This window comes from Paralichthys olivaceus, chromosome 16, assembly GCF_024713975.1.
Source record: "Paralichthys olivaceus isolate ysfri-2021 chromosome 16, ASM2471397v2, whole genome shotgun sequence".
Lineage (NCBI taxonomy): Eukaryota > Metazoa > Chordata > Actinopteri > Pleuronectiformes > Paralichthyidae > Paralichthys > Paralichthys olivaceus.
In genome coordinates this window covers 17,512,229-17,531,919 of record NC_091108.1, presented here as the reverse complement: position 1 = coordinate 17,531,919, position 19,691 = coordinate 17,512,229, and the positions used below count along the sequence as shown (strand labels likewise).

The window sequence follows — 19,691 nt, the reverse complement described above, 5'->3', positions numbered from 1 at the left end:
TGGTAATTTTCTGTCAACTGCTGAATTACATCAAGCTGTTATTTTATTTTTGACTTGATTTTCATAGCTATATTTTCATTGTAATTGTGGGAGTAGAAGTAGTATATTTGACAAATTATCAAATTACACCTAGTATTCATGAGAAATAATACGTACAGTTGTTTTTCTCTACCTTCATGTAAAATTCATTTTTGCAGTAGTAACATTAAGACATATTTACCACATCACGTTTTCATTACAAACTGTTTTTTTAAACACTGGTGAACCCACTAAAGAAGGTGATTGACTCATTTCCCATTACCAGAAGAGAAGTTTTCCTCTTTTTTTTCTGGTGCTTCCTGTTAACCATCACAAACATGCCGTAAACTGAGGCACTCTCCATAAAAAGCCAGACACTACCTGGTGACCAGTGAAAATAACATTAACTGTGATTGTTACTGATAAGTGGTTTATCATTTTCTTGTGCTCACTTTTTGAATCAATGTTAACATGATTTCTTTAATTCTCGAGACATTTACAGTACCCCAACTTTATTTAAGATACCAAGAAAGTCCTGCTGTCACCCAAGCAGATCATCCATCCAGCTGCTGTTTGTGACTGTGTTTCCTGTCGCTTCCTCTGTGTTTTTGCTTTCTGACACCAAAGGACTGTCCATAAATGAAGCTGCATCACTTGTCTCAGAAAATGGCATCAGCCCTGGTCCTGATGCAAACATGTCATCACCAAATAGATCAACCTGAGCTGAAGGAGCACCAGTGGAAAACACATCTGAACCAAATATATCATGTAATGAATTAGAGGTGGCTGAACTGCTCTGTAGCGCTGCAAACACATCTGTACTGTTTGAGGTGTCAGTCAATCCAAAGATATCATCGGACAAGGTGGATGGTTGGGTTGTGGAAGCATTAGACACATTAACGGCAGGCAGCTGATTGAACAGAACATCATTAAGGCTGAATATGTCAAGATCAGCGCCCTGCTCCCTTGTCTGGTTGTCTGTGATGAAAGGATCTGAAGTTTGACTCTCATCTTGGTTTAGAGGTGCTGCGTTGGGGACAATCGGCTCATTTGCCGAGGTGAGAATCTTTTCATTCTCAGTTGATAATGGCTGAGAGTCAAGCAGGGTCAAACTTTCAGAAGAAGCACCTGTTGACAAAGGAGTGTCGCTCACAGAAGATGAAAACACATCACCAGGAGCGTTCTCTAAAGACCCCTGATATTCAGATGAGACAAAAAGTTGGGAGAAATCTCGAGGAGGTTCGTGGTTGTGATCAGAAAATGCTCCACACGCAAGTTTTCTTGATTCATCATCTGGTGTGTCGTACAAGTCATTTGGACTTTGAACGCAGCCGTCAGTGTTTGTCTGAGTTACCACTGGGGGGACAGGGACAGGTGTGACACTGTCTCTGAAAATATCACTATCAAACATGTCACTCAAAACTTCTTCACCTCTTTTCTCTGCTGTAATCTGACTGTGTGACTCCTCAGATGATTGGTTGACTGACGGGACTCCTGCAGGAAGATCTTCAGACTCAGTTATTCCAGGTTCAGTAACCTGCAGACCTTTAGTCTCACTTCTATGTAAATCAGAATCTTGATTGTTTGAAGAGGTATGATGATCACCTGTTTCACCTGTTGATGTTGTGTGCTGGTTGGATGGCTCTGTAGATTTGCTTCTATCATCATCCTTGTCACTATCTAGTGTGTTGGGCTCAGCAGCATTTGACTTCAGATCCTTTTGTTCCAAAGGTGGGACTTGCAAGTCATCTTCCATCTGCATTTCTTCTATGATGGCTTCCTTGACCTCCTCTGTCTTTTTGTTGTCAGCTTGTGTTTTGTTTTGCCTTTCATCTGCTGCAGCTGATTTTGTGATATCCTCAGGCTTCTCTGAGGATGACTGAAACAGTCTACCAAAAACTCCACCGCTCGGTTTGGCGTCTGGTCTCTTGGCATCTTTCTGTTCAACTTTGTTTGCTCTGTCACTCCCACCTGGCGAGAAGAGCTTAGACAAAGGACTCTTTCCTTTGGACCAGGAGCCCAGTTTGCCCTTTGTCTTATCAGCAGGTTTTGCAGAACCCTTCAGAGAATCTGCTCTGGCAACAGGCTTCTTCTGAATATTATAATTTTCTTGATCATTGGCTGAGTCAATCTTTTCATACGGATTTTCAATCACCTCATCTTGGTTTTTCTCTCCTGCAGAACTGTACGCAGCATTTGCTTCTTGTGATTCCCATGGATTAACTGTGCCCATTGGAGCAACATCCAGTTGATCAGATGGCTTTTGATGTGTCATAACATCTTGAATTGATTTAAAATTTTTCACAAGACTGTCATGCAATTTGTTCTCAACATCTCCATCCAGTATTGTAATATCATCTTGGGAACTCTCTTGAATGCTCTCCTCTTTAACATGAGGCTCCTGGCCCGACGTACTGCTTGTTTCTTTTTGATATTTATCATCAGGGATTTCAAGGCTCGCCTCACTTTCGCTCTGTTTTTGATTCATCCCATATGTCAAACAATCAAAGTTGTTTTTTTCATCTTTATCATCTCGGGATTTATTTTCTTGATTCTGCTCAGGCTGATCTGAGACGTCCTCCTGGTGAGCCACGTCAACATGATGAGAAAATCGTACAAACTTCCTGCTCTTGTCCAGACACTTAACTGTTGGATTATGGTTTGTTTTTGAGGTGGGTACCGTGTTTGTCTGCTGTGTTTTACGATTTGCTGCAGTAAAACCCTTTGCTATGGAGGGTGAAGTTAAGCTTGGTGCTGTTCGAGGGCTGCATTCCTGCTGGATGCTTCTAGCTTTGGTTGGCTCACTACAGGGGTTTGGTGTCTCTGGAGGTAATTCAGCTGAGTTAACTCCTGCCTTCTTTGATTGTTGCTCAACCCTCTTCTCTTTCATTTCTCCTCGGTGGTTGATCTTTGATTGGATCTTCTCACATTTATTATTCTCTGTAAAGCTTACACCACAAGTAGCTGCTGCACCAATGTCAAGTACCTTATTCTTCAAAGTTGGTGTATATGTTCTCTGTGAAGTATCCATGTCTTTATTCTTCTTCTCAGGTGGCCAACTCATTTTTAGTTTGCCCTTAACATCAGCATCATTGTTAAACCCTGGCTCTCTCACAGAGGACTTTGGAACAAACACACTGGTGGAGAAATCCCTGGAGCCATTAGGAGTGTTTGCATTGGGTTTTGTAGTTTTGGGAGAGGACAAGTTGTCGGGCTCATCTATTCCTTTATTTTTCTGAATCCAGCGGTCTTTATGTTGTTTGTGACCAAATCCCTCATCATAATTTCCTTTTCTTTTAAAAAGCTGTCGAAAGTGAGTAATGCAGTAGAACTCGCCACAAAGAGATGAATAGTTGTGGATGCTGAAATAGAACAAAGCAATTGTGATATCAAACTAAATTTTAAATGAGATACTGTTGATTTTTTTTCATATGATTTGTTAACCACAGTAGATCAGATTCGTAATTGTATTAATTTACAAAATCGTCAATTACAACGTACCTCATATACCTTAATTGCCAATATAGCATACAAACTTTACTTGTGTTTAAAACTAGAGTGCTGATTAGGATGAGTATAGTGGATTCCATCATACTGTAAATAAACCTCACCTGAGTTTCTTCTGACAGTGTTTACAGCAGAAACACATGTTGTGCAGGATAAGTTTATTGGCCACCATTTTTTCCATTGGATAGACGGGTGTCAAACAGGCAGAGCACATTTCCTTGGCAGGTGACAGGAACTATGACATTGAAAACAAATTCACGTTTGTCATTACAAGACCTTTCTGCCATGTTTTTCATTTTCATTTCTCCACTTTCTACATTGGCATGATTTGTTATGATTTTCAGTCGTTCCTTTATTTTCCAAGAATAAATACTTGTACAAGCTATTCACAATATAATGTTTAACTATATTTATGTTGTAAATGCTTGAAAAGGGACTTATGAGACATATACATTATTGAGAGGATCCTTACTATTGACAATAAAAGATTATTAATGGCTGGCAGATGTAATGACATTTTGGTCACCAGACAGTTAAATCAAACATTTATGATGGAGGTACTGGTTTGCAGCTCTAAATATATACCAATATTGAATACTAAGTAAAGAAAGCAATTATGAGGCTTAGGCTAAAGGGCTATTGGAGCTATTTGGTTGTCTTCATATGATGTTAATTCAAATGTGAATGATATTTACGTCAATAAAAAGAGAAGACTTTTGAATTGATCATGTCCTCAATCCATAACTGTACTGAACGTGCCAAAATTACATTTATAGTGATGACACTGATGTGTTAATTTAGATTGAAGACATGATGCAAATTGATAATGCAAAAGAGGGATGATAGAAACACACAGTAACAGCTTTATCATTGGACTGAAGATATTTCTGTTCACATTTTGAGAATATTTCTTCAGACAACTTAAAGAAAAGGTTCACCATTTTGGAAAATAAATAACTTGTTGCCTGGCAACGCCTCTCTGACAAGTGGTCTGGCATATACATTTAACAGTAAAAGACAAAAAACCTTGAGGTGTAATAAAGGGGCACCAGTAAAATATATATTCATACGTTTTTATTTCTCAATTTACACAACAGAACATACAATATTAACTTTATGCTAAGCTTTGATAAAAAGAACTTAATACTTTATCAAATGGTTACAGTATAAAATCTATTTGACACATTTTTTTCAATAAAAAGTACACATTTTTTGTTATTTTAGATCATCAACATTATGACTAACAAAATCTTTTAATTATCATAATTTGATAAACACACAACTGCATTCCTAAAAAAAGGACTGGGAAATACTGTCTGATAAGTGGCTTTTTTAGTGCTTTTCTTTTGGTTGGCTGAATGTGACAAACACTGTCCCCTCCTCCTTGGGGTTGCTCAACACTTTGTTTTCAAAAGGGCGACCAGATCTTCGCATTAATGGGGATGTCATGACTTCATATCTGGTTGGACTCCCACCAACTTCAAACAGAGCAGATGATTTAGCATCAGATTGTTTGGTGACAACTGTGGAAGTCGTGGAGGAAACAAATATGTTGCCAAATCCATCAGACTCTTCGTATGTTTCACTAACTGTCTTTGTGCCAACTACTCCTGCAGGTTGCTCTGGAACAGTTTTCACCTCAAGCACACTGACTTTGCGTTGTGCAGGACTGTGACTGCCATCTGTTTTTGGTTTAAATGTCGAAAGGGGCAGCTTTGGTTGTTCGGCAGGCTTTCTGGCAGCTGAGTGAATGGAGATAAATGATGGGGAGGACTGGGAAGAGGACTGTCTGATGAGTGGCTTATTGTGCACTTGTCTGGGCACTTCTTGCTTGGAAGGACTTGAATCCGAAACCGTTCGCAGATTAACGTCAGTTGTCTCTTTGCTTTGGCCTGATTTGGACTTGCTTGACACAATACTTATTTTTCTAATGTTGTTGGCAGGTTGATGGTTTTGCTCAGAGTTTAGAGATTCGTCAAATAGTCCTGACAATCCTACGATGTCAGCCTCAGACTTCAGATTGGAAACAGAGTACAAAGCCTTTTTAATTGTCTCTTCAATCTCAATAAGTTTTGCTAAAGTCTCTTGCTTCAGATTTGTTATTTCTTTACTTGCCTTTTCCAGGTCTTCAAACGCAGTCTCGACTGAAGAGATGCTTTCCAAATCATCTTCCTGCATTTCTACTTCAACTTTCTCTTCCTCTCTTTTACTTTGCTTTGCATTTGTGCTTGGTGTATCCATCCAATCAGGGACATTATTGTATAATTTCTTTAAGGATCTATTGTCAACACTGCTGGTGTCATCCTCTATCTCTTGAACCTGAAACAGGATTCCTTTGAGTTCCTCTCGTTTTCTCAAATTTTCAAAAATTTCCATGGCTGCCATCACATTTCCCTTCATGATCTCCTCCTTGTGGACAGAAAGCCTTTGTCGCCGTTCATCCTCTGTCTCTTTCACTTTCTTTTCTCTAAGAACAACTTTATCCTCAAGCTTTTGATGCTTTTCATTGAGGTGGTTCTGCTGTAAATGACATGTGTCAACCAGACTCACGGTCTCTGACATTGGCCCCTCAGTCTTGCTGTGTTGTTTTTTTGGATCTTTGGAACTTGATTTGTGTTGGTGAGTTGTGATTTTGTTGACATAGTTACTGTCACTATCGTTTGTTACTTTTACCCTTTTGGATAACTGTGGGACTTGTCTGTCCAGAGCCTCACGCTCCTTTTGTTCAAAGTTCTGCAGCGCAGTCTGCAAGCTCATGCTCATTTCATGTTTACCTTCTTCTGCATAATTCTTCATACACATCTGAATCTCCTCAGCTGCATTAATTTTATGTATAACATTTCTCTCCATTTCCACAGTGCTGTGTTTTACTTGGCAGTCTGATTTTCCCTCTGTATGTGGTGTTGGTTTCTTTTTATTCTTGGATTCCTTAGTCTTTGACTCTATTGATTGACATTCATTTGCTTGATTTGAATCTTTCATCATCACCCATTTTTGGTGGTGAGTTTCCTTTAAGGTTTCCATGTTGATTTTGTTTTCTTGTAGTTTATCTGTAAAGGGCATTGGAAACTGGTTGCTTTGGTTTGGAGGAATCATTGCACATTTTCCACTGTCTTTGATCAGGCAATCAAATTCGTGAGCAGAGGGAAGTGGAATATTTGGTTCCTCCACGGTTACTGATTTCATCCATAGCGGCTTTGGTGGTAAGGATGGCTTCTGCTCTTGTAGTTTCTCACTAATCTTTTGAGGGAGTGGTGGTGGAGTTAAACTTTCAGACCTGGGTGATTTTGACCTTCCATTTGCAACAGGGTTGGGTGTTGGATTCTGTGTTGTAATGGATGGTTGTCCTTCACAGGTTACTGAAATTGAAGGAGACAATTTTGTGTCAGATGGAGGCATAGACACCACAACACACTGCTCTTGAACAGCTTTGCTCCTCCCTGAACAAACCCTACCCGAGTTCCTGTATATCATTGCAGCCTTATAGTCTCCTTTGGATACATTTACACTAGATTTCTCAAGAGACTGCAGAGCCAATTGAACATTACCTCTTACAATATCTTCTTTATCTAGGAGCTTCTGCTCTGTCACTGCAGTCTGCAGCGACCTAATGGCTGCCTTCACATCTCCTCTGATTACTTCTTCTCTCTCTTCTTCTGTTGTCTGGCCATTGCATTCATAACTTACAAAAGGTGGCAGTGAGTCTAATGCACAACTACTGACTATAACTGCTCTTTGTTGACAAGCCTCAAAGGAAATATGGCTTTCTTGATCTTTCACTGCATCACTGACCTTTGGATAAGTCCTGATTTGCTGGCATCTGGAGGAGGATGAGCTTGTAGATTGCTTCACTGCTGATGAGCTTTCATCTTGTGCTGAGACATTAAGGTTGTAAATATTTCCAGGAACAATGACTTCACGCTCCAGATGCATGCTTTGCTGCTTAGCCATTTCAAGGGACCTTTTAGCCGCTTTCACATCTCCGGATAGAATGACCTCTTTTTGTGATGTGCTCCCTTCTATTTCAGGACCTTGGGCTGATAAATCCATGTCATAGATAGTTCCAGGTTTAATGATCTCCCGCTCCACATTCATGCTCTGTTGCTTTGCACGTTCTAATGACTGCATTGTTGCCTTAACGTCCCCAGCAACTACTTCCTCTTTTTCTACCGTGACAGGTTGCTTTACTGCAAGTTGTTGCTTTGCTGATGAGACATCTCCAGGAACTATTTCTTCCTTTGGAACACAGTTCTCAACACTGACAGTAGACTCTGATGAAAACACTTTTTTGGTATTCTCTACATCTCCTGGCAAAACATCGGAAATGGTTCGCTCCACCTGATCTTTCTGCTGGCAGAGATTCCTCTTTGCTTCTTTCACATCCCCCTGAACTATTTCTATCTGTTCTTTAGCAGGAAGGCTACAATCAACTTCATCTCCAGACAACTCAGTATGAAGACTTTTCAGGTAGTGCAGATCTCCTTTCTCAATGCAGCTTTTGTACAAGTTCACGTTTCCCTTTTCAGTTTCATCGACTCTGCACGACACTGCAGTCCTCTGACTATTGGCAGTAGACAACAGATTTCCAATTGTAGACTTCACATCTCCTCTCTCTGTGGCATAACTCTTGGCTTTGGTTTCATAATTGCAGATGAGTGAGTAAACTGTCATCTCTGCTTGTCCTTCTGCAGTCTCTTGCATTATGACTCCTTTTTTCAAAACCTTATCTTGATCAAACACTTCCTCAATCATCTGGACAATATTTTGTATCCGTTGATCCCTCTCAAGCTTGATTTTTGTGGCTGACTGGTAGACTGGAAGTTCTACTACAGTGGTGTTCACTTTACCCTTCTCCACCTCTCTCAGAAGAGTAACTTGGGGCTTGAGAGTTGGTTTAATTAACAGTTGGAACATGATGTTCCTGATGTTACCCCTGATAACCTCTTCTTTCTGTATTTGCACACCTTCATTGCTTTCAACCAGATATTTAGCCATGTTAACACTTCTACTCTCATTTGCTTCAATTATGATGCCACTTGAGTGAACATGGGACATTTGGTAGAGATATGATAGGGTGTCAGCAACACTGTTGGCAGTGATTTTGTCCAATGGAGTTGTCTCAAAGAGCCAGGTAGTGCACTCCACATCAGCTCTTGGTATCTCCTCCTTGCCACCTTGCTCTGAGGTATCCTCTGGCTCTTTTATTTTGTCTAGAGGCTGGGATTCAAACAGCCAAGTGCAGCGTTTCACATCTCCTTTCTGGCTGTCTTCTCTGTGGACTGTTTTTACTGGACCTTGCTCCTGATGTTCACCTTTCAGACTGTCAATCGATTGATTCTCAAAGAGCCAGGTGGAGGTCCTGACATCACCGTGTTGGACATCAGTGACACTAACCATTCGCACAAACTTGTTGGATGACTGTTCCGATTCAAATAACTCTTTATTGAGCTGCACGTTACTGCTTCCAAAGTCTTCAGTGACCCTAACAGAAGACTCCTCGTGGCTGGTGAGAGAGTCCAAAGGTTGCGTCTCAAACTTCCATCTGGCTGATTTGACATCGCCTTTCTTGACATCTTCTTGGGTGACGGCTCGGATCACATAAACTTCATTTTCTGCCTTGATGGCATCAAGTGGTTTTGTTTCAAACATCCACCTTGCTCCTCTTACGTCAGCACTCATCACCTCCTCTTTTTTCACAGTTGTGACCTCATGGAATTGTCCCTCTTTGTCTCTGATGGCATATAGCGGCAGGGACTCAAACATCATGGTGCTTGATTTCACATCCACATTGCTCGCAGGCTCTTCTGCAGCAACCAATTTCTGCTCAAGGGGTTCATTGTGGATTTTGTCCAGTGAGGAGGTTTCAAATATAAACTTTTTGTTCTGGACATCCCCACTCACAGCTCCACTCACTGTCTGAATGTTTGCATCAACGTTGTCCTTATTAATGAGGTTCATGGGACGGTTCTCAAACATCCAAGTTAACTTATGTGCTGAACCTCTTTCAATGGGTTCACCTTGGTTCTGTTCATCACACATTGTCTCCATTTCTAATCCTATTTCATCAAGTGACTGGGATTCAAAAAGTTCTTTGACTCGTGAGACATCTCCTGACTGGAAGTCGACGTGGCTGACACATCTCATGTCTTTGTCTGAATTTGTATCCTGTCTAATTCTGTCTAAGGTTTCTGTTTCAAAAAGATATTTGACTGTTTGAACACCAACCTCTGATTTAACAGAGTCCTGCACGGTGCTGCAGAGATTCAAATTGTACTCCTCCCCATCTTTGATGCTGTCAAGAGGTTGTGATTCAAAAAGCCAAGTGATGGACTTGACATTGGTGTTGTCGGTGGCTTCTTTATCTTTGACTTTATCTGATTTGTTAGGCAAAATGCCCGTTGATTGTGTTTCAAATAACCATTTACAAGCCTTGACATCACCTTTATGAGACTCCTGTTCAACAGAGGCATTTTGCTCTGTCTGGTTGAACTTAGAATGGATCCCATCTATTGTCTGGGTTTCAAAAAGCCACTTTGCCATCTTGACATCACCCTTCGTATCCTCTTGTCTGGTGATGCCTTTGATAACCTCGACATTTCCTTTTCCTTCTGCAAGCTCGTCTAATGGCTTTGTCTCAAACATCCACTTGTAGTTGTTAACCTTGCCTTTGATTAATTCTTCTCGGCTGACTGTTGTGACCTTGTGGAGGTTTCCAGAGCTGTCCTTTATTGCGTATAAATGAGGTGTCTCAAACATTGCTCCGATACCTTTCATGTGTCCTGCTGTAGTGGCATTTTCCTTCTCAATAATCTCTTCATCAGAATGAGCAATTTTGCTCAGAGGGATTGTTTCAAAAAGATGTTTGAATCCCTTGACGTCACCCTTTTCAATCTCTTGTTTTTTGAATGAGGTGTTCTTTTCGGTACTGCAGCTCTCAAACATTCTTTTTCGACCTTTTACTTCTCCTTGTTCATCAGCTGAAAGGGTAATTTTCTTCAGACGTCCAACTTCATAGGTATCACTAAGAGTCTCCATGGGTTGAGTTTCAAACAACCACAAAGAAGTTTTGATGTCCCCTCCAATTATTTCTTCCTTTTCCAAAGATTTTTCTGCTGAATCTCCTCTCAGTGACGCCAAAGGCTGTGTTTCAAAATACTTCCTCTTGTTGACAACATCAGCCTCTCCACTGCATTCAGCCACTGTTCCTTCAAACTTGTCCACACCCACAACCTCTTGTATTGTGCCGAACGGCTGAGTTTCAAACATCCACCTCTTTTGGTCAACTCCACCTCTATGCCCCTCTTCCATTGATATACCTCGAATGATTTTCACTCCATCAGTTCCCTTATTAATCAGGTCCAAAGGCTGGGTTTCAAAAAGCCAACGGGCAGTGCTGATGTTGTTGCTGTTGATCTCTTCCCTGCAGATGGATTTAATTTCGTGCATATTGCCACTGTTGTCTCTGATGGCACAGCAAGGTTCTGCCTGGAAGAGTTTCACAGTCTTCTGGACGTCTCCTTTCTGCTCCTGGAGCTCTGATTTCAGTTTCAGGAAGCTATAATCTTCTATGGAGTTACAGCGTCCCAAGTCACTCAGTGATTTTGACTCAAAAAGCAGCCGAGTCCCGGTTACGTCTCCTGGCTTGATGGGTTCTTTCAGCACTGCCTCAACCAGCTCACCTTCTTCTCTTTTTGATTTATTAAGAGAATCTAAGGGCTGGGTCTCAAACAGCCATGTTGATGTTCTCACATCACCTCTGACAGAGGTCTGTCTTTTAGCAGACATTTGTTGGGTGCTGTCAATATGCTCAAACATAGAAGATGTGCCTCTGACATCTCCACCTTTTAACTCCTCATCATCCAACATCTTCTTGGTTGCATGAGGGTCCCCAATGTTGGCCAGATTCCAGTTCTCAAAAATCCACCTCATGGACTGCACTTCACACTGATAAGCTGCATCTGCTGCATCAGTGTTTTCTGACTGCACTGCCTTCATTATTTCATCATCCACTGCATCATCAAGACTTGCCCGTAGATCAGGGTGGATGTGTTTAAAGAGTCTCTTCAGTTCACTCTTTTGCCGTTGATGATAGAACGTGGAGAAGGTTTCTTTAGGTGGAAGGATAGGGAGGGTACCACATGTTGGAGGCCCTTCATAGTCCAGGGGTCTAGGTGGTACAGGAGGAGGTGGAGGGAGAGGGAGGTCCTCTTCATCAAGAGAAGATTGTGAAACTGTGACTTTCCTGGCTGCGTCAGCCATCTTGAAATGAAAAACAGATGGGAGTAATAGTGTTAGGATTTAGTTATCAGAAAAAGTATTAGTGATGTTACATGCAAATAATAGAATGGCATGCATTTGACAAGTGAAGCATACTTTACCTTTCTCTGTGCTGACTTGCTGTTTTTCACTGCAAACCATCCTGTCACCACCATGCCATCATGTCACACCAGGATTAACGAAACACTTCATAGCTGTTAGTAGGCACACATTACCCGCACACATGCCCTATAGCGTGAGTGTGTCAAGTTACTCTAATAGCTTATCTTCTTTTTATCTCCACAGGAACACATGGATATATACACTTTGTAATCGTTTGACAGGTTAAAAGGTTTTGATCTGATTTTCAGGGTGAAGTCATATTTTAAAAATTGCTTATTTTTGGGCCACTTCGGGGCAGAAAACATGACACTGAGGTATTATCACATTGTTCATAAATTATGTTAACAAACTGTGTTAGATCCAGAGAAACTAGAGAATACTCCTCTCTCATTTCTTCTGTAAAACAACCTGAGGGAAATATGTTCTTAAGTAACTTATCACTTTCACTTAAATCTAGTGATCAGTGCTTGATATGGATTATAGCATCTTGTCAAGTGAAAATCAGCACTAATAATCCTTTAATTTCAAATCCAGTGTAGTGGACCACAGAGCCAGTGCGGCATGCATCACTATCCTAATACTCTTACCTACTGACTGTGCATAGTATTTGAAATTTAAGGGAATTATTTGTCAGTCAGTCATACTAATCTTTAGTTATTGCCAATTGAAATTTAGCGTTCAGCTTTTAAAAAATAATCTGCCCTGTGTGCTTTGAGTAATCTGCTGAAAATTGTGTAACAATCATTGGGCCACTAATCCTGTGAAGTTTACAACACCTGTGCCTATTGTTTTAAAGAAAGTTGTTTGTATATTTAGAGGTTAATGTGAGATAAGTAACAATTCATTTTAATGTGGTAGAAGAATACTGTGTAGTCTATGTATGTGACTAATAATACATATTTATGTCATTGCTTTGTTGATTCTTGATCACAAGGTCAACTGTTAAGTTTTTTTGATCATGCAAGCAAAGTAAAATAGTGAACTACCACAGCACACATTATTTAACAGCCACCACACTTTTTTTAAGGGATGAAATTGAAACAGTACCTTACTGCTTTTAGACCTTGTTGCTGAAGCACCAATGAATTCCTGCTGAACAAATGAAACATACAGTCATTAAATAATATAATGAGTATACATCAGCACAGCTCTGCACATGTGCTATATATTTAAAGAATGCAGTAGATTAAGTGTAAAATGTTGAGTGGCTCCTGTATTGTGACAGAGCATAGTGGTCATTCCCTGCTGACGCCCTTGACCTTGGTGTGTGGAAAGGAATGAGAGGAATGTTAGGAACTTACTGGCTGCGTTGGGCCTCCTGTGGAGTCGATGGCTGCTGCTCTTGACAAGTAAAGAGCGGATCTCTCTCTCACTGAGGAGGGAGTAGATATCCTGTCTCTGGTTGGTCTTGTTGGGGAGACCTCTTTAGTTGGCTCCAGACGAATTTTATCACCTGTATTAGACAAGAAAAAATCAATCCAATAAAACATATATAGAGAGATTGCAAATAATTTATTAGTGAATAATATATATATTCAAATCAGTTGATATTGATCATCATCACGATAATTGTCACATTATTACTTCTGTTAAGTTTAAAGACTGATTTTTGCTCCTGAGTGAAGGTTGTGATTTTAAATTCATCTTTATGAGCAGAGAATGACAAAAACATTTTACAAATCTGAAGACAATCAATTATGTGTTATACCTCCTCACTGTACTTACACAATAGATAAGCAATATATCAATATATTGGACTTTTGTTATATTGCTATTGATTATAGCAATAATCTATATAATATATATTATTTTGTTATAGTCAATGATATTGCTTAAATACCCACTCCTACAATTACTGTAATAAAAATGTTTTGTATCACTTTTGCTTATGTATAGATTCATTACACTTGTAAAAGTAGGATGCGTTCTGTATCCAAAAATAATCAAAGCAGAGTCTAGTGCCAGCAACAAGTTTAATGATAACACTGTGTGTGTGTGTGTGTGTGTGTGTATTTATAGTGATGTTCATAGTGTGTGTATTTATAGCGACATTGGATGCTTTCTTATCACTGTTAACTTGTGGAAACTATTTCCTCTGCCGCAAGGCCGACAGAATGGCATCCTCACAGTGGCTTTGAGTAGGTCGGCGCATATTATGATTTATTGTGCTAAAGAAAAAACAATGTAACAAACAAGTCAGTTTATAAAGCTTTGGAGGCTGACAAGACAGATAGAACCACACAGTCTGCCTGCTGCCTGCTGCCTGCTGCCTGTGACACCCATCAGACCGCATGCCATGGACCATGATACCCACGAAGACAGTGGAAAAAAAAACAGCAACTGCTAGCTCAGCTGGAGTGAAACAGATTGTTTGCACATTGTTTATGTGAGCTCTCTGCCTTCAAACCATCAACCCCTGACCAAAGGAATGTGACTGCCTGACCCCATGAAAAACATGGAAACAATCTCAGCTTTAACCTGCTGCTGAATGTTGCTACTATAACACTGTCAGCAACTAAAGGCAAATGTCCTAAAGCTGCCAAAAACATTTGGAATCTTATTGGTCAAGAGCAGATATGATAAATGCAGAAACTATTTGAACAACAGCACAGTGAACAATATGGCGAGAGGTCAACAGCTCAGTGTGTTGCACAGCCCATCCAGCTGTAACTAATGTCCAGATTTGAGCACACCTCTCCTTTTCACACACTAAGCCCTCATAGGACAAAAGGATGGACCAACAAGCCGGCGCCTCTCACGAGTGCGGACTTAAAGCATTTTGTATAGATGGGCGAGCAGACAGAATGAGGCCCCAGAGTGCCACGCACTCCTCGCCCACTGAACTGAGGGGTCAACTTCATCACTTATCATCCATTCATCATATCATCAGTATCAACAGCTGACACTGATTCATAAGAAGTGAATCAAAGACATTTCCTTTTTCTTTTTTAACATCTCTTTAAGCTGGGTTAATTCTCATGAATGAAGAGGAGCTATTAGCGGCACAGTAATGTGAGGGTGTTTTGGGCTGAGCTGGCAGCTGTACAAATGATGGTGAAATGCAGTTGGTATTTGTTCTTCATCGCCACCACCTTTGCCGCCATCAGCTGTTGCAGATTGTAGCCACATTCACAGACTGTAATGAAAACCTGCACGCCAAAAGGTGGCTCATGCTGGAGGGTCTCGGACCCCCCAAACAGCACGCACCAGCAGACAATAAAAGCCTTATTTATTTTTCCTTTTTTTACTAACCTATATGCTACTTATTGGTCAGTGAGTTACAGTCAGACTTTCCAGAAAATAGAAAAAAGGGATATAACAAAGATGCCAAAAATATAGTCACAACAGTTACATTTTAGACCGTTTAAGAGGTTGATGATAAATCCTATAGTCAATCAACACAAATATCAAAGGCAACTTCTTTTATAATTCATAATTTCAGTCATTTTTAAAAGTAAACACAGTAGAGTCAATTATTCCACTTTCCCTAATGTCAGGATACGCTCCCTCTCTTTGTCATGTATCGTTATCATATCACCGATTATTTTTACAATATTCTTTGACATTTTAGAGACCAAACGACACATCAATAATCAAAGTAATTATTAGTTGCAAACTTAAATTGTTAAAGCTTTTATCCTTGTAATTAATTTTTGAAATTTAATTTTAGTAAAAAAAGTAAAGAGGATACACGAGACTCATTCTGCTTTACTACAGAATCAAACGATATTGGATGAACCACACGACCGTAAAACAAAACGATGTAATATAGCAGCCTTACTCTATTTCCATGAAGGTAATACTCACTAAAATTCAACCCAGTGTCGCTCTCACTCCTGTCCCTGTGTATCTCCACTGTGTTGTGGAAGAGTGACTCTCAAGGCCTCTGCGATGTGTGATACAGCCTGTCTCTTCTCTGCCCGTCACTTCTGTGACTGAACTCTTTCTAGTCCTGTGGCTTCAGTGACAGCTGATTTTTATCAGAGCCCGCTGCCTCAGTGGAAGACTTTGGCTATTTTTGGGAGGGTGGGCTGGCGGCTGAGTCAATCACCCCTGTTAGTCACTGAGAGACTGGGGCACCCCTCCACCTCCCATTCCCACAGATACATTGTCACCCACTATAACGGGCACTGGGTGGGACCGACAATATGTATGTCAGTGGGTGCTCCGAGGACATTAAAAATAAAATAGGAACAGGAACACACTAAAGGTCCTAATTTGGAAAGATCAGTGGCATAAGTCTGTTCTTACCACTGTCATGTTTTCATTTGCATTTTGTAAAGTACAAAATCAATCAGTAATCAGTATCAGTAATCCAGTCAGTAATCTATTACACTCACATTCCTGCCTGTGTCTCACAGGGTCAAAGCATCAATAGGCTGCAGTGATATCAGTTCCAGGAGGCAGAGTGGCACAACTCAGAGGGCCAAGGTCTGCGTCATGATCAGAGCGAGAGCCTCACTCCTATCTTAAGCATGTGTGCGCCAAACACATAGTTATGTATTTACACTCCGACATCCTTGTCTTTATTTAGCTGATTGATGATGCATCTCAGGGCCGAACAACACACTCTGTCAGGATTTACATGGTGACACTTCAAATACCACTTGCTCTTTGGGAACCTAAAACAGATTCATGTGAATAGGTCATATCTAAGCCTATCCGTAAAAATCTGACAGGAATACCAACATTAAATAGCTGGAATGGCTTGATTTCACGGGTTTTCAATGGTTATTATGAAATATGGCCCCAAAATACAACAGTGACCTCACGCCTGTGACGGAGCCCTGGCACTGATCCCACCTGCCCTATCACATCTCAGTGCCTGTTAACATGAAATACAGCACCACTGCTCACCGTGTGAGTATCTCCACATTTTGCCTTTCGTCTCTTGAGGTCCATTCACGGCCTTTCCCCTTTCCGTCTGGGTTGTTCCCTGTGGATCAACAATATATATTTATATATATTCACATATATTTTTCTACAGTTTCAAGTGGTCACATAAACTGTGTTCCCCTGCCTCTGGTCTTCGTGCTAAGCTAGGCTAACCACCTTCTGGCTCTAGGTATTAAGAGTTGATATAAGAATGGAATTAATCATCAAAATCCTAAAAATAGAATTGTTCCTTTGGAAACATGTGGTGCCAGATTGGTTTAAGATTTCAGAAAACTTTTTTTTTTTTCAGGGGCTGAAGCTATAAGTGTTTCATGACTAACTTCAATTTAATGTTGTAGTGCCAAATCACAGTATCAAGGTAAAAGAGAAAAAAAGGAGCAAACCCTGCGAGCTAGTTAGGCAGCCAACTCGAGCTGCACTGCTCCAATCATGTGACACACATCATGTGACATACCTCATTCTCCATCATCTATTATACACACCCACCTTATTAGGCAGCCTATTTAAGCAGAGAGAACCACTTTGCCCACACTGCTGTTGCAGTATTGCTACCAGTTGGTTCAGCCCCCCCCCCACCCCAGCATTTACCTGTAGACTCCGCGGGGGGTTACAAGTATTTGCTTGTCACTCCCATCATATCTGTGTAATGATATCGGGGAGCGATTGAGTCGGAGCCTAGAAGCCAAATACAAACCATATTCTACTACCGCAATAAACGGTTGAACGTGAGTTATCTGACTGAACTGTGTTAACTGGAAGTGTTAAATAAAGTGTTGGAGCTGGCCTGAGCTGTCTGGTGTTGGACTTGGCCAAGTATTGGTAAGAGTCTTCATCAAAACACTGATCTCTAAATTCTTGCAAATATCTGGTTGAGTCATGTTGTTATGTGATCATGTTAACATCATCTTTAAGACATTTCTCTTTCTGTGGATCATTGAGTTGCTGTGACAGTAAAGCACCAAGAACCACTGAGGACAATCGGTCCAGTTAAATACTGCATATAAAGCCCACATTACGTTTTCTCATGCATGAAACAATGGCCATTACTTCCACACCTGAATAGGGGCATCCTTCACCGGGCTGTTATGACCTCTCTGGTCCTGCAGAGGGCAGTCTCCCCTTGTTTTAATGCCAGCAGCAGACTTGATGTCCAGTCTGGTGCTGCTGTGGAAGTTCTGCTGCAATGAGGCCTTGGACTCAAACAGGGCACACAGAGCTCTGGTGCCTGATGACTCCTTCTGAGGGAGGAAGTCCATGGAGCGACTTCTGGACAGATTGGAGCTTCCTCCTGATCCCCAGTGGGCCACGTTCTCCCTGCTCTCTGTCCTCCCCCGTCGATTGTTCACACTGCTCTCTAACACCCGGGAGGCAGCAGCTGAGTTCTGTGTTTGTTTTTTTACCTGGTTGTAATTTTAATGGTTAGCATATTATTAGTGATGATGGAAAAGAAATATATAAATAATATATAAAAAAAATATGCATTACCTGAAGCTTTTGATCCGCTTTTTCAAGGTTCCTGAGGTCACTGCAGCTTTGGTAGCTATAAACAAAGGTATTGAATAGAAATTATATATATATTTTGAATATAATTTATTATTATGATTTTTGGGGTTTTAACTTAATGATCAGCTGGTAATTTGTAATAGGTAAAAATGAATTCAACTGTTTTATGTGCCCTTATAAACAGAGGCACTCCTTATTCCAGAAGACGACAATGCAGAGAAGCTGGAGGCAGCATGAGGCAGGAAAACCTCGCACACTCAGTCAGCATAGCTTCTTAAGGTAAGTAACACTGCACATATATTGCTTAGAACTTACTGTTGCACCAGCTGCGACACAGACTTTCTGCTCCAGCGGCTTGAAGCTGGCATGACCCATGAGCTCTCCTGAACCCCAGACAGACTCCTAAGGGACTGGGTCCTCCTCAGCCCAAAAGTCTCCATAGTCTGTCCCTAAAAGACGGATCGATGAGAGATCAATCACTCAATCGTAAACGTGTTTGTGTTTCCGGATCTTATAACAGCGTATTGTTATATTCAGAGCAGAAAAATAAATAAAACCATGAACTCTTTATTCATTTGTCTTTCTGAGAACTCCAGCACTTCCCGTAGGTTTAACTCAGTTTCCTTATGTAATAGGTGTCACAATGACAGTCATAAGACTCTGTTAATGTTTATGAAGATCTGCACTCAGACAGCAAATACAAAAAGACACCTCAGTATGACTCTGCTCTATTGTATGATAGATATATGATTATATTGTTTTAAATATATATACTCTGCCCTCTAAATAGAAAATATCTAAATTTAAACAGATTTTAAAAAATTCGAACTAATATTCCATACAGTTCTGCAGGTGAAGAAAACCATAAGTTACAAGATGAACACAGTTACAATATTATCATTGGAAATAGGTTGATTGTGTTCTGTTAAGAACATTAAGAAAAATATTCAACCATACCTGAAGAGAAGCAGAATAAGTCACCTGTGCATATCGGTCTGTCTGGCAGACTTGTGAGTTTAGGGGCATTTCTCACAAGACACAGCAGATTGTAGTGAGCAAAGTCCTCTAACAACTTGTGATTCAAGCCTTCCGGATATGATAATTGCTGCAATAACTTAAATCTAATCCTTGACACACCAATAAAAGACACAGGGACACAAGATTTATTTTATTATGCAAAGCAGATCACAAACTAAGAATAGTTTAAACATGGAATATGTTATTTTCTGTCCGCTGCTGGTGATGACAGTATGGGGCATGAAAAAATGCAGAGACAAACCAGAGAGCAGAGCTGGTGTGTACAATGACAGCTGGTTCAGTCAGATGTCAGTTTTGAAATGCCAGACATAGCCTCTCTGTTACTGTATCTCATGAGCAGCAGCATTTCT

The 19,691-nt window shown here is 40.6% G+C and overlaps 1 protein-coding gene across 5 annotated transcripts; it reads right to left on the bottom strand.

Moving 5' to 3' along the window:
- Positions 1-4,584: 4,584 nt before the first annotated feature.
- xirp1 (xin actin binding repeat containing 1) lies at positions 4,585-19,383 on the bottom strand. Of its 5 annotated transcripts, XM_020104398.2 has the most exons (9): positions 19,261-19,369; positions 18,619-18,752; positions 18,286-18,340; positions 17,856-18,200; positions 16,762-16,840; positions 13,206-13,357; positions 12,952-12,996; positions 7,318-11,784; positions 4,730-6,884 (listed from the first exon to the last, which is right to left on the bottom strand). In XM_020104398.2, exons 1-9 carry the CDS (start codon positions 19,327-19,329, stop codon positions 6,882-6,884), a joined length of 5,349 nt encoding a protein of 1,782 aa, XP_019959957.2. In that variant the 5' UTR covers positions 19,330-19,369; the 3' UTR covers positions 4,730-6,881. The 5 variants fall into 5 exon arrangements, with proteins under 5 accessions (XP_069366975.1, XP_069366974.1, XP_069366976.1 ...); XM_069510874.1 differs by having other exon boundaries at positions 4,585-11,784; positions 12,952-12,993; positions 19,261-19,383; XM_069510873.1 differs by having other exon boundaries at positions 4,585-11,784.
- Between the last annotated feature and the right edge of the window lie 308 nt (positions 19,384-19,691).

Coding starts and splice junctions, on each gene's coding strand:
- xirp1 (XM_069510873.1), bottom strand. CDS start 19,329: ATGCCCCTAAACTCACAAGTCTGCCAGACAGACCGATATGCACAGGTG. Junction 18,341..18,618: donor GTGTCGCAGCTGGTGCAACA/GTAAGTTCTAAG, acceptor CTTTGTTTATAG/CTACCAAAGCTGCAGTGACC. Junction 13,358..16,761: donor AATGTGGAGATACTCACACG/GTGAGCAGTGGT, acceptor TGTCTAATACAG/GTGATAAAATTCGTCTGGAG.